Below are 18539 nucleotides of genomic sequence, written 5' to 3' on the forward strand. Positions count from 1 at the left end.
ATCTTCACATGAAGAGCATATTTTCAAATACGGAATGTCATCAGTGGGTGGGGTTCTCTGGAACACATAAAGATTATACCAGTTATGAGCCCAGCATTTGAGAAGAGCTGAAACGTGAGCAAGGTGAATTCTTTGTCTTTAAGGCTCAAATGTTCAAAAGCAGCACATCTAAGGGAAATCTACAGTGAGCTGCACAAATGCAAGCCACATGTGACAGCTTTTAGGCAGCTACATTAATACAATGAAGTGAGTATAAAAATACTTAACCCAGTATATCCAAGATGTTCCAATATGTAACCAGTATGTAATGGGGGGGGGGGGGCGGGTAAGAGGTCTTCAAAAGTATGTAGGTATTTTATAGTTACTTTTATTTTGGACTAGCCACATTTCAAGTGTTGGCTATATATGTAGAGGTACCTGCCATACCAGGCCAGCACAGCTCTGGTGAACATTTCTGTGAGTATAAAACTGCTATCTGGTAGAATAAGTGCAGTGCTAGAGGTATGAAACCTGCCCTCTGAAAGACCAGGGAAGGAAAAACAGGATGAAAGGGAAATAAGACCATTTCTAAAATTATTTGCATAGTTGCAAATGCTCCCAAGAGAGCAAAAAACCAAATTAAGAACTTTTATTTAGAGATGAACCCTGAGACTCACTTCCTGGAACAGCTCCAGGAGGGGCATGTGTTTTTTTTTTTTTAAGATTGATTTATTTTTATTGCAAAGTCAGATATACAGAGAGGAGGAGAGACAGACGATCTTCCGCCCGACGATTCACTCCCCAAGTGAGTGCAACAGCAGGTGCTGTGCCGATCCGAAACCGGGAACCAGGTCTCCCACGCTGGTGCAGGGTCCCAAAGCTCTGGGCTGTCCTCAACTGCTTTCCCAGGCCACAAGCAGGGAGCTGGATGGGAAGTGGGGCTGCTGGGATAGAAGCGGTGCCCATATGGGATCCCAGGCGTGCAAGGCAAGGATTTTAGCCACTAAGCCACCGGGCCCTAGGAGAAGCATCTTGTGAATTTTGTGGTATGGCTATATTGAATAGTCCTTATTCCCCAGATCCATGACTATTTTTAATGTCCTGCTTCACTTCATTCAGTGATAACTGCCTCTTTCCCTGCCCCCAAAACCGCATTTGAAGAGTGACACTAGTGTAAAAAGCTGGGGACAGGTTTTCATGGCTAGAGAAAGTAGAGACCTCTGGCCTGAGTCCAGCAATGCCTTCTTATTTCACACTTGTTTAGAAAGCTTTTGCTCAACTTCATATTTCTGATACAAAAGCTGTCTTTCTACATAAGCATAAAATCACTTCAACACTCAAGCTATCCACAATAGAAAGGTTAATTAAAAACAATCACAATTTGGGCCCAGTACGTTAGCCCAGCAGGTAAAGTCATCATCTTGCACGCACTGGGACCCCATATGGGCGCCGGTTCTAATCCCAGTGGCCCCACTTCCCACCCAGCTCCCTGCTTGTGGCCTGGGAAAGCAGCTGAGGACAGCCCAAAGCCTTGGGACCTTGTACCCACGCAGGAGACCTGGAATAAGCTCCTGGCTCCTGGCTTTGGATCGGTTTAGCTCCAACCATTGTGGCCACTTGGGAGAGTGAATTATTGGATGGAAGATCTTTCTGTCTCTTCTCCTCTGTGTATATCTGACTTTCCAATAAAAATAATTATTTTTTTTTCTGTTACAGACAGAAAAGTTTATTTGCAAAGGGACCAGGTAACCAGGGAAGAAAGAGGGAAGGGGAGGGCCCAGCAGCATGGCCTAGCCGCTAAAGTCCTCGCTTTGAACGCGCCAGGATCCCATATGGTTGTCGGTTCTAATCCTGGCAGCTCCACTTCCCATCCAGCTCCCTGCTTGTGGCCTGGGAAGGCAGTTGAGAATGGCCCAAAGTTTTGCGACCCTGCACCAGTGTGGGAGACCCGGAAGAAGTTCCTGGATCCTGGTTCGGATCAGCATATCATCGGCCGTTGCACTCACTTGGGGAGTGAATCATCAGACGCAAGATCTTCCTCTCTGTCTCTCCTCCTCTCTGTATATCTGACTTTCCAATAAATAAATAAATCTTAAAAAAAAAAAAAAGAGAGAGAGAGAGAGAAGGGCAACGCACCTCCGGAGAGAAAACTGGGAGGTGGGGGCCTCTGGAAAGGGGAGGGAGAGAGACACCCAATAATAAATCTTTAAAAGTAAGCACAGTTTAAGGTGGTATTGATGCGGTGGGTAAGATGTTGCTCAGGACACCTGCATTCATATTTCAATGTCTGAGTTTGAGTTCCACCTCTCTCCTAAGTCCACCCTGCTGCAAATGTGCAGCCTGAGAGCCTGAAAATAGTGGCTGGAATCTCTGGGCTCCTGCCACCCATGTGGGGGATTCCATAAATGGAGTTCCTGGCTCCTGGCTTCAGCCTGGCCCAGCCATGTCTGTGGTGGGTATTTGGGAATGTACTACACGATAGAGATCTACTTATTTACTTGAAAGACAGGGGTTGGGGAGAGAGAGAATCTTGCACCCACCTGCTTTACTCCCCAAATGACCACAACCCAGGCTGGCAGGCTAGCCAGGAACTTCATCTGTGACTCCCACGTGGGTGGCAGGGGCCCAAGTACTGGCCTTATCTTCTGCCTTCCCAGGTACATTGGTAGGAAGCTGGATGGGAAGCAGAGAAGGTGGGATTCAGCCAGCATTCTGACATGGGATGCCAGCTGCCCACACCTAATTTGCTGTGCCACAACTCCAGCTGCGATAAATCCCACCATACCATACCACATCCTTTTTAACATTCTGCTAACTTTTCTTCCAGTGTTCTTAGCGCTCTCCCTCACTCTATTTTAAAGCTATTTTTATTTGAAAGGCAGAGAGTGATACATAGTGAGGGCCATTTTCTATCCACTGGTTAATGCCTCAAATGGCCACAAAGGCAGAGGCTGGACCAGGCTGAAACCAAGATTGGAGAATTCCATCTGGGTCTCACAGGAGCTCAAGTACTTGGGTTATCTTCTACTGCTTTCCCAGGCGCAATAGCAGGGACCTGGACAGGAAGTAAAACTGACCATGTCCCAAGAAACAGTTTTGTGAAAGTAAGCAAATTGAACACCTACATTGAACGCCAGTTTCCGTGTGTGTGTGTTTTAGATTTATTTTTATCGCAAAGGCAGATTATAGAGAGGAGAAACAGGAAGCTCTCCCAGCTGCTGGTTCATTCCCCAAGTTCCCACGACAACCAGAGCTGAGGTGATTCCAAGCCAGGAGCCCGGAGCCTCTTCTGAATCTCCCACGCGGGTGCAGGGTCCCATGGCTTTGGGCGGTCCTGGACTGTTTTCCCAGGCCAAACTCCGGGAACTGGAAGGGAGCGGGACTGCCAGGACACAAGCCAGTGTCCATATGGGATCCCAGCGCATGCAACATGAGGATTTAGCCACCAAACCATTGCCCCTGGCCTAAGCACCGGCATTTTGGAAAAGTTAGCTCATGGTTGTTCTTTCAGCTGGCAAGGCTGTTGAGAAGAGCTAAGGTAGGCACGTAAGGCCAAGGGTGGCAAAATGGCATCATAACACTTGGGGCACAGAGGCCAGGGGAGAGGGCCCCGCCAGATGGAGAACTTAGGCGATAGCAGCTCCTTTTGGAATGAAGAGGCACAGAGACAGCAGCGAAGGACACTGTCCGGCTTTTTAGCAAGCGCCCACACGCCCACCTTCCCGTGGCCACCAGCACCTTGCGCTCCAGCCACAGCCTCGCTGGAGCAGGGGCCTCTGGGAAGGGGCGGCGCTGGGCCGCCGCGGAGCCTGCTGGGTACCGGGCGGGAGGTGTGTCGGGAGTCTGTCCCGCTTCATCCTGAAGGTGCCGGGCAGAGCCCTGGAGCAGTCCCGCAGCAGAGCCAGTGGCGGCCGGCCGGCCGGGGCTCTGCGGAGTATCTGAGGTTAGAGAAGGCGGGCGAGCCGGGATTGGGACTGAAGGGCTAGCGTTTCGGATGCCGGGGGTCTGCCCCGCCTCCTACGGCGCGGCTCGCAGAGAGCCAACTCCGGCGGGTTCTGGACCCACGCCCTCGGCTGAGGTGCTGCGGGAACGCCGGCCCTTCCCGGACGCCCCGGGGCTTGCACGGCTCTCCGGCGGGAGTCGTGCGCCTTCGGAATGCAGCTGGGGATGCCCGGACATGTCTGGGCGCCCACAGCGCCCGCAGTGGCAGCGCGAATCCAAAAAGGACCCGCCTTCCGAGCTCCTGGGGACCCCGAGTGTTTTTAGCCATTTTACTTGAGGGAAAGAGGGACGGGATCAGTAACTGCATCCAGGGTACAGGGAAAACGAAGTCAGAGTTTGCCTCGGAAGAAGCGAGCGTGTTACTCCTCTTGAAATGATTATGCTTTGCAGCAGATTTGCAGTTTAAGACACTTGGATAAATATGCAGTTTGCATATTTTACTACCATTTAAGTATTCTATAATGCAATAGCTTTTTAAAATATAAGCAAAAGTCTTAGTGTCTTTTTCCCATTGTAAGTGACTTCTGGCTACCTATGCTTTCCTTCATTAGTGACATTTAAACTGTTAAAAAATTAGCCACAAACAGAAATAATATTGATGACTTTTTCAGAGCATCAGCTCTTAAACTTGTTAGGGGGGTTGATGCACTCACCATATTCACTCCTTATGAGAATGGCAGTGAGGCTTACACTTAGTTCTGTCAGGTTATGTTCTATGTCAAATCTTTCATAACGTTTCTGCTGCCAAAGAAATGGTAGTGCTCTGGTTGTACCACGTTTTGAATTCTCCATATGATTATGTATGGGTGCTTAGGAGGATGACCAGGACGGTTATTGTCATAAGTTGACTAGTTTCTTGAGATGAAAACTATTTGGGGAAACAAAACATGATGTATGGTTCATTGTTTCCTGGTTTAAAGAAAAACTATCCAGGACACGTTTAGAATAGTTGAAATCTGGGTGCGGATTGGAGTATTAGGAAGTGATTAATTTTGTTAGGTGTGATAATAGTATTACATGTATGTAGGTGTTGTGCCGGATTTTTGAGAGCCCCAAAAATAATCAAGTCTGAAGTCAGTGCTGAGGAATAAAGGTGGTTTATTCAGGTTAGCCCAGGTCTCCCAGCCACCCCCGCCCAGCCCATCTGCAGCCGAGGCTGCAGCAGGAACAGCAGGGTGGAAAAATAGAAGGGCTGAGGTTGAACAGCACAGGGTTCTTACACATTTCAGGGCAATTATACAGTCATGATTGGTCAGTTTAACTGTTAACTTTCAAAAAGAACAAGTTGGCAGGCTTCTGTTGGTGGGTTTGAAGCAAGCAACTTCCAAAAGGTACAAACTGGTGGGCTATAGTGCGGTGGGTCTTATCAAACACCAGGGACCTCCTTCCTGAGGAGTGCTCTGCCCACGTGCCCTGCCAGGTGTCCTGCTGGGTGTCACTAGCCGGTCAGGCCTGGAGTTCACACAGCCCCCAGCCAGGCAAGTAAGGCAGGATCACAGCAGAAAACATCTAGGTTCTTCCTAGGAAAATGTCATTCCAAACTATACAGTGAAGCAGTGAATTGTTAGGATGTCTTTGAAGTAGTTGAGCCAAAAAAATATGTACAAACAAAAAGAAAATATTAAAGGCCTTCAAAAAATTGTGTAAAGATGTAATCAAAAGCTATGTAAAGTTTTCGTTCATTTTTTGAACATCCTTTGTACACACAACTGACAATGGGCCCAAAGACTTTGCATCTTTTACAAAAATTATGAAAGTGGTCCATGGTAAACTATCAGACATTGCTTCAGCAATTGTACAGATCTACATTCACTTAAAAATAAGTAAATAATCTTGGGACCAGCCTTGTGACCTAACAGGTTAAGCCTCTGACTGCAATGGCAGTACCCCATATGGGTGTCAGTGTGAGACCCAGCTGTTTCATTTCTGATCCAACTCCCTGTTAAAGTACCTGGGAAAGCAGCAGAAGATGGCCCAAGTCCTTGGGCCCCTGCCACCCGTGTGGGAGACCCGGAAGAAGTTCCTGGATCCTGGCTTCGGATCAGCATAGCATCAGCCGTTGTGCTCACTTGGGGAGTGAATCATTGGACAGAAGATCTTCTTCTCTGTCTCTCCTCCTCTCTGTATATCTGACTTTCCAATAAATAAATAAATCTTTTTTAAAAAATAAGGATAGATCTTTAAAAAAAATATTAAGTCAGTAGTGTTTAGAATCAGAAAAGGCAAACCTGAAATTTCCTAAATCTAAAAAATTGAGTCCAAGGAAGACTACATTTTTTAAAGATTTATTTATTTCATTGGAAAGATATACAGAGAGGAGGAGAGACAGAGAGGAAGATCTTCCATCTGCTGATTCACTCCCCAAGTGACCACAACGGCTGGAGCTGAGCCAGTCCAAAGCCAGGAGCCAGGAGCCTCTTCCAGATCTCCCACACAGGTGCAGGGTCCCAAGGCTTTGGGCCGTTCTTGACTGCTTTCCCAGGCCACATGCAGAGAGCTGGATGAGAAGTGGACCTGCCATGATTAGCACCGGAACCCAAATGGGATTCTGGCACATGCAAGGTGAGGAATTTAGCCACTAGGCTACCACACCAGGCCCGGGAAGCCTATTTTTTTTAATTAATTAAATTTTTTGTTTGTTTGTTTCCAAAGGCAGATTTACAGAAAGGAGAGACATAGAAAAGGTCTTCTATCAACTGGCTCATTCCCCAGATAGCCACAATTACTAGAGCTGAGCCAATCTGAAGCCAGGAGCTAGGAGCTTCTTCTGGGTCTCCTATGCAGGTACAGGATTCTAAGAGTTTGGGCCATCCTCCACTGCTTTTCCAAGCCACAAGTTGGAAGCTGAATGAGAAGTAGAGCAGGTGGGGCAGAAACTGATGCCCATATGGGATCCCGAGGTTTGCAGGTGGAGGATTAGCCAGTTGAGCCGTTGTGTCAGCCCCGGAAGGCAATTTTTAAAAATTACATAGAGCACTAGTGGAAGATTGAGGCATAAAAGCTATTTCCCCCTTAAAAAATTCTGCCAAGGGGCCTGGCGTGGTAGCCTAGTGGTAGCCTAGTGGTTGCCTAGTGGTTAAATTCTTCACCTTGCACGTGCCAGAATTCCATATGGGCACCGGTTCTAATCCTGGCAGCCCTGCCTCCCATCCAGCTCCCTGCTTGTGGCCTGGGAAAGCAGTCGAGGACAGCCCAAAGCCTTGAGACCCTGCACTCACGTGGAAGAACTAAAAAAGGCTCCTGGCTCCTGGCTTCAGATCGGCTCAGCTCCAACCATTGTGGTCACTTGGGGAGTGATTCATTGGATGAAAGATCTTCTTCTCTGTCTCTCCTCTCTGTATATCTGACTTTCCATGAAAAATAAATAAATCTTTTTTTTAAAAAAGTTCTGCCAAGAGGGCCCATGTGGCTAATACAAAGAATTTTATTGTATAGTCTGCGCTACAACTCTATGGCAGTACAGATTGGTCATAAATAAATTGGCTTCTTCCAAGATTATCCAAAAATGGTCATTCTTTTTATCTGACTATGTATTTAACATGTTTCTGAGGAGTTTCTTTTTTGATGTTTGTTCAGTGCATTCTCTAACGTGTCGTGCAGGGCCTTCCTTGCCCATGACAGAGCTGTGCCATGTCAGCGGCTGGGGAGGAGGAGACAGCACCAGCAGAGTCGTCGGGATTCTCAGACTTGAGTGACTCAGAACTTGTGGAGTTTCTAGAACTGGAAGACTCCCAAGGGTCAGGTGCTTCAGGTAGCAAGCCTGGCCCATCTTCTGAACTGCCTGGGAAGGATGGCAAGGCCGTAAGCCTGCAGGACTGCGAGAAGCAACCGGCTGCCTCATCCCCCATGCAGAGATTCCACCTGCAGTATCTGTACGTCACTGACCTGTCCACTCAGAGCTGGTGCGAGCTGCAAACGGCATATGGAAAGGAGCTTCCTGGTTTCGTGACACCAGAGAAGGCAGCTGTTTTGGACACTGGTACTAGCATCCACCTGGCTAGAGAACTAGAACTTCATGATCTTGTGACTGTCCCCGTCACCACTCGGGAAGATGCCTGGGCAGTTAAGTTTCTGAACATTCTCTCAATGATTCCTATCCTGCAGTCAGCAGGGCGCATCCGAGAGTTCCCAGTGTTTGCAGAGGTGGAGGGGGTGCTTCTTGTCGGGGTGATTGATGAACTGCATTACACAGCCAAGGGGGAACTGGAACTGGCGGAGCTCAAGACACGCAGGCGCCCGGTGCTGCCTCTGAACGCTCAGAAAAAGAAAGATTGTTTTCAAGTCAGCCTGTACAAATATATCTTTGATGCCATGGTGCAAGGAAAAGTGACCCCCGCGAACCTTATCCACCATACAAAGTTGTGTCCAGACAAGCCCCTGGGGCCTTCGGTGCAGCGGCATGCCCGGCAGGGAGGTTTTTCTGTGAAATCTCTGGGTGATCTCATGGAATTGGTGTTCTTATCTCTCACCCTGTCCGACCTCCCAGCCATTGATATTCTAAAGATTGAATACATTCACCAGGAGACTGCCAGTCTGTTGGGTACAGAAATTGTAGCCTTTGAAGAGAATGAGGTGAGAGGCCGGGTGCAGCATTACATGGCCTACTGGAGGGGCCAGCGGGAGCCTCAAGGAGTTGACATAGAAGAGGCTTGGAAGTGCCGCACGTGCAACTATACAGACATCTGCACATGGAAGAAGGGTGGTGGAGTGCTCGGCTCCTCGCTGGAGCCCCAAGCCAAAAAAGCCAGATGAATAGAATGTATGCTTTTGGGAATGCTGACGCTTTCCATTTACCTGGATAAAAGAGAACCCATTTCTAAGCGATGCTTTCATGGAGAATGTTCTCATATTGGTTCTTATATGGCCACAATCTCTAGCCACATCCAAGTCCAGGAGCAAGGCTCAGGGATGAGTGGGAGAGATACAGATTACCTATGGAGATTTGTCATGGGTTATCAAGAAGGTGGATGTTCATACGGCTACAGCAAGGTATCTCTCTACAAATGCCATTTTCCTTTAAAAAAAGGAGTCTCTAATTCATTATAAGTCTTTTTATTTAAGGCAATAAGAATAAGCAACTTCTTATTCTTTTTTTTTTTTTTAAGATTTATATATTTTTATTGGAAAGGCTGATATACAGAGAGGAGGAGAGAGGAGAAAGGTAGATCTTCCTTCCGATGGTTCACTCTCCAAATGACTGCAACGGCCGCTGCTGCGCCGATCTGAAGCCAGGAACCCAGAACCTCTTCTGGGTCTCCCACATGGGTGCGGGGTCCCAAGGCTTTGAGCCATCCTCGACTGCTTTCCTAGGCTACAAGCAGGGAGCTGGATGGGAAGCAGGGCCGTCAGGATTAGGACCTGCGCCAATATGGGATCCCGGCGCATGCAAGGCAAGGACTTTAGCCACTATGCTAACAGACCAGGCCCAAGAATAACACAACTTTTTATTCTTATACAATAAAGTAAAATATAAAAACACTGTGAGGACAGTTGACTTTTTTGCATAATCTTGATGATTCATAGATGAAGCATTCAAGCATTTAAATGAAACTTGTTTTTTTCTAAAGATTTCTTTTATTGGAAAGGCAGATATACAGATAGGAGAAGAGACAGAGAGGAAAATCTTCCATCTGATGATTCACTCCTCAAGTGAACGCAATGGCCGTAGATGTGTCGATCCAAAGCCAGGAGCCAGGAGCTTCTTCTGGGTCTCCCACATGGGTGCAGGGTCCCAAGGCTTTGGACCATCCTGAACTGCTTTCCCAGGCCACAAGCAGGGAGCTGGAAGGGAAGCGGGGCTGCCAGAATTAGAACTGGTACCCATATGGGATTCTGGCATGTTCGAGCTAACCACTAAGCTACCGCGCCAGGCCCAAATTAAACTATTTTTGAGGCATTCATATTCTTTTTCATTGGCAGATACATGAAAGCCGTAAGCATAAGCAATGTCATACTTAAGTTAGGTATTTGTGTATTTGATTTTCATAAAGTAGGGTAACATGATACTTTGCATCTTTTTGAATTTGGATGATTTATTATTTTTTAAGGATTTACTTATTTGAAAGTGGCAGAGAGGGAGAGACATACAGAGATCTGTCATCCTTTGGTTTACTCCCCAGATGCCTGCAATCGCCAGGATTAGGCTCAGCCAAATCCAGAAGGTAGGATCTCCAGCTAGGTGTCCTACATGAGTGGTAGAAATGTAAGTAATTGGGCCATCACTTACTGCCCACCTGCAGTCACATTAGCTGGAAGCTGGATAGGAAGCATGGAATCCCCAGGACTCAGACTGGCGTTCCAATGTGGCATGCTTAATCTGTTGTGTCCTAGTACCCACTCCAATCTGTTGTACCTACTCCAATTTGTTGTACGCTACAGCATACCTTGGCACAAGTGTGGACTGGGGCTGAGTGCACTGCACTGGGCTAGACCCCAGCACCCACTGGTGCTCATGAGAACCAGGGTAGATGTAGGATGGGCTAGGCTAGGTTTTGCCCCTGCTGAGCAGGGGGTGAGCTGTGTATGCGTGTGGACTAGGCTAAACCGGGCTGTAACACCCAACAATAATAACCGGAATCGGTTGAAGACTGGTCAGGAAAGGCCATTGTTCTGTTAGGTTGGGAGGTGGACTGAGTAGGGCTGGCCCATGGATCTACCAGTATGCGTGAGATCTGGCATTGGGAGAGGTTCTGATGGAGGAGCCTGGGAAACTCCTCTGTTGGGACATAGTCTGTGGAAGTGAGCACAAGAACCATGATAAGAGGCAGCTCAGACCAGGTCAAGGAAAGCTACTCAGCCACATACATTTGGCGCAGGTCGGGGGCGGACCAGACTGAACCAGTTCACTTCATCTGCTGGCGAATCAGAGCACCAGAACAGAGTGTGGATCAGGCTGGGTTTGGTTGCAACACATACCAGTGCACATTACAGCTGGGATTGCGTGCCTGTTGGGCTGGGCTAGGCTGTAGTCCCCACCAGTGTCAACTGGAATTGGGGTTGGGCCAGGCCGTGGCCAAGCTACAGCACCCACCAGCAAAAGCAGAGGTTGGCAGGCCATGCCAGACTGGGCCACAGCACTCAACTAGCACACACAAGACCCAGGGGTAAGGGAGGCAAAGCTAGTGGGACAGCCACTCCCATGGAAAGTGTGAGTTAGGATGGGGGCAGCCCAGACCACGCAGGGCTACAACACATGTGGGCCTCATGTGAGCTGGACCAGGGAAAAGCCAGGCCAGGTTGACTGCTCGTACCGGTGCAAGCGTAGGTCATAGTGGGTGTGAGTTGGGGCTGTGTCGCAGTATCAGCTAGCAGATGCTGTCACGGGGGGTTTGGGGGTGCTAATTCTGTCAATCCAAACTGCAGAACCATCTGAAGACTACAGGATCCAGGAATGGGAATGGGCCCATCAAGAAACAGTGGGCACTTCCCTCTTGGGATGCCTGGTGAGCATAAGAACCAGAACTGAGGCAAGGAGTGGCCCCTGTTGGCAGGTGTGTGGGATGGATAATGTGGCTGATTGGGTTGAACTAGGCTTCAATGCCCATTGACAAGGATGAGAACTGAATGGGATGTGGAACAAATTAGACCAATCTACTGTTCATATTGGCAAGCATGGAAACCAGGGCAGGGGATACAGGCCTGCTAAGGGTTATTGGGAGTCGCCCCCACTTGGCTGCAGCTCCCTCTGGTTTAATGGCCAACAGTGTGGTAGGCAGGATTGGGATGGGCTCCAACACCCATTGGTGTGTGTAGAAGATGGTGCTAAAAACAGAACTGACCCAGCAATTGCAACCAACAGCATATGCATAGGCTGATAGGGACGACGGACTGTATCAGACACTATACTGGCAAGCACACACAAGAATTAGGTCTGGAATCACTTCAGATGAAGGTTCTTTGGGAATCCCCCCATGTGAACTGCTGGATTCAGAATGCCAACTATAAAGAGAAGTGCAGGTTCCATGGTCTGACCATGGAGGGCATGTGTCAGAGCTGGGCCTCGTCAGTGGCTCAGACATAGCAGTGGACAGCATAGCCAGTTGCACATGGAGGATACAGCAGTATATTAGAACCTGAAGAGGATACCTGGTACCATAACAGAGGATGGAAGATAGAACAATTGTTCACAACCAAGTGTTGGCAGTGAAAATCTGGGCAAGTGGAAATGCTAAGGTGGACTGTGTCAGCCAGTGGATTTTGAAGAGATTTCATCATACTTGGAGTGGTGAGATCAGCAGTAATTCAAAACTGTTGAACTATCAAAACCACTTGTGCAGTGCCCTCAGAGCATGCCTCACATTGGGGACCCTGGGATGGAGGGTGTGGCTTCTTCCTTTGTCCCCTGCCCCTTCCCCCAGATACAGGAAGGAAAAAGAGAATGTGGAAACAGTGGGTGGCAGGGACTCAAGTGCTGGATCTGACATCTGCTGAATCTCAGCTGCCTTAGCAGGGGGCTGAATTGAAAACAGAGTTGGGACTTGATGCTAAGCCTTTCTGACAAGGGATGCAGCTGTTCCAAGTGGTGGCTTAACCTGCTTTGCCATGATAATACTCCAATAATTAACTCAAAACATTTAAATTGTTTATAGCAGATTTTACATTGTAGACATTATAGTAAAACTGAAGAAAAAACAGAAGTTTCCCATCTACCCTGAGCCCCCACTTTCCCTTAGCAACATCACTCACTGCAGCAGTGAATTTGTGATAACTGATGAGCCTACAGTGACCCATTGTCACCTGAAGTGCACCATTTATATTGGGGTTCACTTTGTCTTACACATATGTTTGCCTACGTACATAATTACACAGGGTAAGTGTGATACACAGGGTTGTTTCACTGCCCTGAAAATGCCAAACTCTGCCCTTTTCATCCCTGTTTCCCCAGTAACCCCTCACAAGCAGACATTTCTCTTGTCTCCAGTTGTACCCTTTCTAGAATGTCATATGCTTAACGTGGCAAGTATTCCTTTTGGTTTTTTAAGATTTATTTATTTTTATTGGAAAGGCAGATATACAGAGACGAGGAGAGACAGGAAGATTTTACGTTTGATGGTTCATTCTCCAAGTGGCTGCAACAGCTGGAGCTGATCCAATCCAAAGCCAGGAGCTTCCTCTGGGTCTTCCACGCAGGTTCAGGGTCCCAAGGCTTTGGGCTGTCCTAGACAGCTTTCCCCGGTTATAAGCAGGGACCTGGATGGGAAGCGGGGCCACCAGGATTAGAACAGGTACCCATTTGGGATCCCAGCATATTCAAGTTGAGGACCTTAGTCGTTACACTATCACACCTGGGCCAAGCATTCTTTTCTAATCAGCTTCTTTCCCTAGTAATACCCATGTACATTTCGCCTCTGTTCATGATTTGTGACTCACCTAATTCTCAAGTGCTAAAGTATTCTATTTTCAGACCACAGTTGAACCATTTACCTACAAAAGGACATCTGGGATGCTTATAGGTTTTCTCTGTTATTAATAAAGCAATAGGTTTTTGTGTGGATGTAAGGTTTTCAACCTTTTTTTTTTTTTCTTTTTTTCTTGTAAATATCAAGAAGTGAAGTTCCTGGATCATATGTTAAGGATTTATTTCATTTTGTAAGAAAATTTGTAAGCTGGTCACAGTGGGTAAGATGCTGCTTGGAATGCTCGTTGCCCAGATCAGGGTGACTCATGTGAGTCCTAGCTGCTCTATTTCCCACCTAGCTTCTAGCCAGTGTATACCCTGGGAGGTGGCAAATGATGGCTCAAGTACTTGGGTCTTTGGCCTGGTTCAATCTGTGCTGGGGATGTGGGGGACAGGAAGGTGTGAAGAGTATTGTTCCGTTGCAGGCAGGACTGCAAGGCTTTTCCCACTGCATGGCAGGGCTCAGTGGATATCTCTACAACCACCTGAATGCAGCTCCACCTTCCTTTACAGGGACACCGGACCACTCTGCGGAAGAATTCTAATCCATTCAGGCATTGTTTGCTACTGTGGAGTTGGCTTTTTACTCAATGTGAGCTTGGAGGTTAATGTCAATAATAACGTCTTGCTAAAGGGCCTTTTTTTAACTTTTTCCATTTTTTAAAAAATTTTTGACAATCTTTACATAGTTAATCAGGGTAAAAAGATTCAAGGGCTACAGGAAAGTGGGCAAGACTATTATTTCCATATTGTTTCCTTCATGTTTAAAGGGGGGGTATTAAGGGAGAAGACCCACCCAATTTCCCACCCTCCCCAAGTCTCTGATGTGGGGTATGCTCCGAGGTTCTTGTTCAAGTGGTTTTGATATTTCAACAGTTATGAATTGCCGCCAGTCTTGCCATTCCAAGCACGATGAGGTCATTGAAGAATCCACTGATTAACATAGTCCATCTTAGAGTCTCTGTTTGCCTGTTTTTCACTGCCAACATATACTGAGGTGGTTGATTGACTTGTTCTGTCCTCTATCTTTTCATAGTTAGGATTCTGAGTCCAGCATTTCAATTGGGGAGGTCCCCAAAGAAACTTTGTCTGAGGTATTCCCAGACCAGACTGTTGTATGTACTAGCAAGTACAGGGCCTGGCACAGTCATCACCCAGATTAGCTGGTGCTTGCAATTGCTGGGTTGGTTCTGTTTCCAGTCCTGACTTCCACTGGAACCAATGGGTGTTGCAGTCCAGCCTGGTTCTGCCCAGCACACACTCGGCCCTCGCATGAACCAGTGGGAGCTGCAAGGGCTAGGTCTTCTGAAATACTTTTGAGACATCTCCATAACCTGACTAAGAACCTTGGGTTCTTGGAAAGTCACAAAAGGGGAGGGACAGTGCTTATCACAAGATTGAATTTCATTCCAAGATAAGATCTTTCTTTTCTTTTTACAATTCAGGCAGTAAGCTGATTGTCCCAAATAGTTTTCTGTGGATAGAATTGGAAGAACCTGTTTGGCTGGTTCAGTTGTTTGCTACTAGGTGGGATGCAATTCCCACTGATTGGATAGTTGGAAGTGCATGATGCTTAAACTGGGTATCTGCTCCATGCCATTAAAGTTGATTGGATCTTTTTTAATACATAACTGATTAGGCCTCAAAGGGTCAAGGGTCAAGGGCTACAGGAAAGTGGGTAAGATCATTGTTTTCACATTCTCTTTTTTGTTTCCTGTATCTGGGAGAAGGGGAGAGACAAAGGGAGAAGTCACACCCACCTTCCCAATCATCCCAGGGTCCCCAGTGTGGGGCATGTTCCAAGGGCACTGCTCAAGCGGTTTCAATAGTTGAACAGTTCTGAATTGCTGCTGATCTTGCCACTCCAAACATGATGAAATCACTTCAGAGTCCACTGTTTGACATAGTCCACCTTAGCATTTCCACTTGCCCAGATTTTCACTGCCAACACTTAGCTGGACTAGTTGATCAATTTGTTCTGTCCTTGTTGTGGTACCAGGTGTCCTCTGTAGGCTCCAATGTACTACCATATCCTCCATGTACAACAAGGCTATGCTGTCCACTACTCCATCTGAGTCACTGAGGAGTCTCAGCATTGACACATGGCCTCCATGGTCAGACCATGGAACCTGCACTTCTCTTCATGGCTGAAATTCTGAGTCCAGCAGTTCAATTGGGGTGATCCCCAAGGAAACTTTGTCTGAGGTGATCCCAGACCAAATATCTTATGTGTGTTTGCCAATACAGGGTCCAGCACAGACCATAGATCCAGTCAGCATATGCATATGCTGGTGGTTGCAATTGCTGGGTCAATTCTGCCTCCAGCCCCATCTTCTACGTAAATCAGTGGGTGTTGAGTGATTGGATCTTTTGCACTGTTCACTGATGCAGGCTTGGTTGATTGAATGAGTTGCACCATGCACCAGTGCTCTCATAGTTGGTTTATTTATCATTGCTTCAGAACCCTTGAACAGGGCTGGCATTCTAACTGGTGGCTAATCTTTGCATTGCATGTGCCAGAATCCCATATGGGTCCCAGTTTGTGTCCTGGCTGCTATTTCCCATCCAGCTCCCTGCCTGTGACCTGGGAAAGCAGAGGAGGATGGCCCAAAGTCTTCAGACCCTGCACCCACGTCAGAGACCCCGAAGAATTTGGGCTCCTGGTTTTGGATAGCTCAGCTCTGGTCATTGCAGCCACCTCGGTGTTGCAGGATTTTTGACTCCGAGTATGGCAGCAACCTCAAATTCTTGTCTCGCAGGAAAGAAGAATTTTCATGCGGACACAGTTTAGTTTTAAAGCAAGATTTATTAGAAAAGTTGAGAAGAGAAGACTCCCGTCCTAGCGACGGGAGGGGGTTTTGAGATAGAAAGGACCCTCAGCCCCTGCCATAGTGGCAGGAGGAAAAGGACCCCAGTGCTCTGCCATAGTGGTAGGAAGACAAGAACCCTAGTGCTCTGCCATAGTGGCAGGAGGACAAGAAGCAAAACCCTATTAATGGTGGGGAATGCACCTTTTAAAGGTTTCCCTCAAAGATGTTTCTCCATGAACAAAGAAAATTCCTAGTTTCCATGGTACCTGGCCTTGGGACAAAAGGCCACAGAGGTGCCAGACATAGGACATTCCAGGCCTTAGGCAGATGTGTATTACTTCTTCCTGCTCTCCTTTCAATGATAAAGAGATCAGCCTGAGGCCCTCCCACAATGGCCGGAGGTGATGGCTGATACTTCAGGTGGGGAATTGATATGCTAATAGCATCCTTATCCCTTGGAAGAGATGTGCTTTGGTGAGTTCAAGACATGGTGGGGAAATTCTCTTTTACTCAGGGACCCAGAATACCCTAACTGCCTACTACCCACTCTAACTCCTCTCTCATGGGGAGTGAAACAATAGACAGAAGACCTTTTTTTAATCTCTCCTTCTCTCTGTAAATCTGCCTTTCCAATAAAAATTAAAATAAATCTTAAAAAAAAAAAGAACCTCTGAAAATGGCTGATCAGGACCTCTCTCTTCTTCCACATGGGGTAGAATGGGACAGGCCCTGTTGTGCCCAGATTTTGAGATCCCCAGAAATCATCAGGTGTCTGAAGTTGATCCAAGTGCACAGGATGGTTTATTGAAGCTCAGCACATACGAGCCTGGTTGTTGGTTGAAAGCAGGCAGCTGGCTGACCAACACCCCTTACCAGGAGTGTGGCCTGAACAGCACATTCATAGGGTATTCATATGGGCAGTCCACAATAGCTTGAAAAGAGGCAAATCATAATAGCCTGCAAGGTGAGGGGCAATGAGCCATGAACAAATGGTTGGGATTTTGATATTCAGGTTCTTCACCATCAGTCAGTGCCAGCCTGTGAATACTCCTGAGCTTCTAAGAGTCTGCTTCATTTCTGGGATAGATTTGATCAACTCACAACATAAGGTGGTAGAAAAAAGCTCTGAAGCATATTCATACCTGGACTAAACTTTTTTTTTTTAAGATTTATTTTTTTATTTATTTATTTTTTTATTGGAAAGGCAGATATACAGAGAGGAGAGACAGAGAGGAAGATCTTCTGTCCAATGATTCACTCCCCAAGTGAGCGCAACGGCCGATGCTATGCTGATCCGAAGCCAGGAGCCTCTTCCGGGTCTCCCACGCGGGTGCAGGGTTCCAAAGCTTTGGGCCGTCCTTGACTGCTTTCCCGGGCCACAGGCAGGGAGCTGGATGGGAAGTGGGGCTGCCGGGATAGAACCGGTGCCCATATGGGATCCCGGGCGTGCAAGGCGAGGACCTTAACCACTGCGCCACTGCGCCGGGCCCTAAACTTTTTTTTTTTTTTAAGATTTATTTATTTTATTGGAAAGGCAGATGTACAGAGAGGAGGAGAGACAGAAAGGTAAATCTTCCTTCCAATGGTTCACTCTCCAAATGACTGCAATGGCCGGTGCTGCATCGATCTGAAGCCAGGAGCCAGGAGCCAGGAACTTCTTTCCGGGTCTCCCACATGGGTGCAGGGTCCCAAGACTTTGGGTTGTCCTCGACTGCTTTCCCAGGCCACAAGCAGGGAGCTGGATGGGAAGTGGAGCTTCTGGGATTAGAACCTGCACCGATATGGGATCCTGATGCATTCAAGGTGAAGACTTTAACCATTACGTTATCGCACCAGGCCCTAAACAAAACTTTTTAAAAGGTTTTTTTAATAGGGCTATAGCACATTATCTTACACACATCTGTATTTTAAAATGATTTAGTTAAGATACCTTTATGTTTCCGTAACTAAATTTAATTTTTTAAAGAAAATGAAAGAAGAGACCTTATTTGAACATGCCATATTTTCTTCTTGTTGAGTTACTGTTCTCTATCTGCCAGTATCTCTTAAGGAAGTTTGACCCAGTAGTGAAGATGCTTTTTGAGATCCTTGCATAAGGCAGCGCCTAGCTTGAGTCTCTGTTCTGCTCTGTTCACTGTTAATGCAGACCCTGGGTAGCAGCAGGGGTGGCTGCTGTAGGGGGTTTCACCACACAAGGAAAAGGGGACCTCAGTTTTTGTCTCACAGGAAAGAATTTTCATGCGGACAATTGCAGTGTGAGAAGCAAGATTTGCTAGATATTAAAGGTGGAAACCTGAGTAGCAGCAGCTGGGGGGGGGGAGGGTTTTGAAAGAGAAACACCCAAGAAAATG

The 18539-nt window shown here is 47.2% G+C and overlaps 1 protein-coding gene across 1 annotated transcript; it reads left to right on the forward strand.

Moving 5' to 3' along the window:
* The first annotated feature begins 3825 nt into the window (after positions 1 to 3825).
* EXO5 (exonuclease 5) lies at positions 3826 to 8823 on the forward strand. Its single transcript, XM_040974443.1, has 2 exons — positions 3826 to 3922; positions 7582 to 8823. Exon 2 carries the CDS (start codon positions 7612 to 7614, stop codon positions 8731 to 8733), a length of 1122 nt encoding a protein of 373 aa, XP_040830377.1. The 5' UTR covers positions 3826 to 3922; positions 7582 to 7611; the 3' UTR covers positions 8734 to 8823.
* Positions 8824 to 18539: the final 9716 nt, after the last annotated feature.

This window comes from Ochotona curzoniae, unplaced genomic scaffold (assembly GCF_017591425.1).
Source record: "Ochotona curzoniae isolate NIBS_2020 unplaced genomic scaffold, NIBS_Ocur_1.0 contig_2404, whole genome shotgun sequence".
In the NCBI taxonomy this organism is placed as follows: Eukaryota; Metazoa; Chordata; class Mammalia; order Lagomorpha; family Ochotonidae; genus Ochotona; species Ochotona curzoniae.

Bases quoted from the DNA above. Each gene is read 5' to 3' on its own strand.
- EXO5 (XM_040974443.1), top strand. From the start codon at position 7,612: ATGTCAGCGGCTGGGGAGGAGGAGACAGCACCAGCAGAGTCGTCGGGA.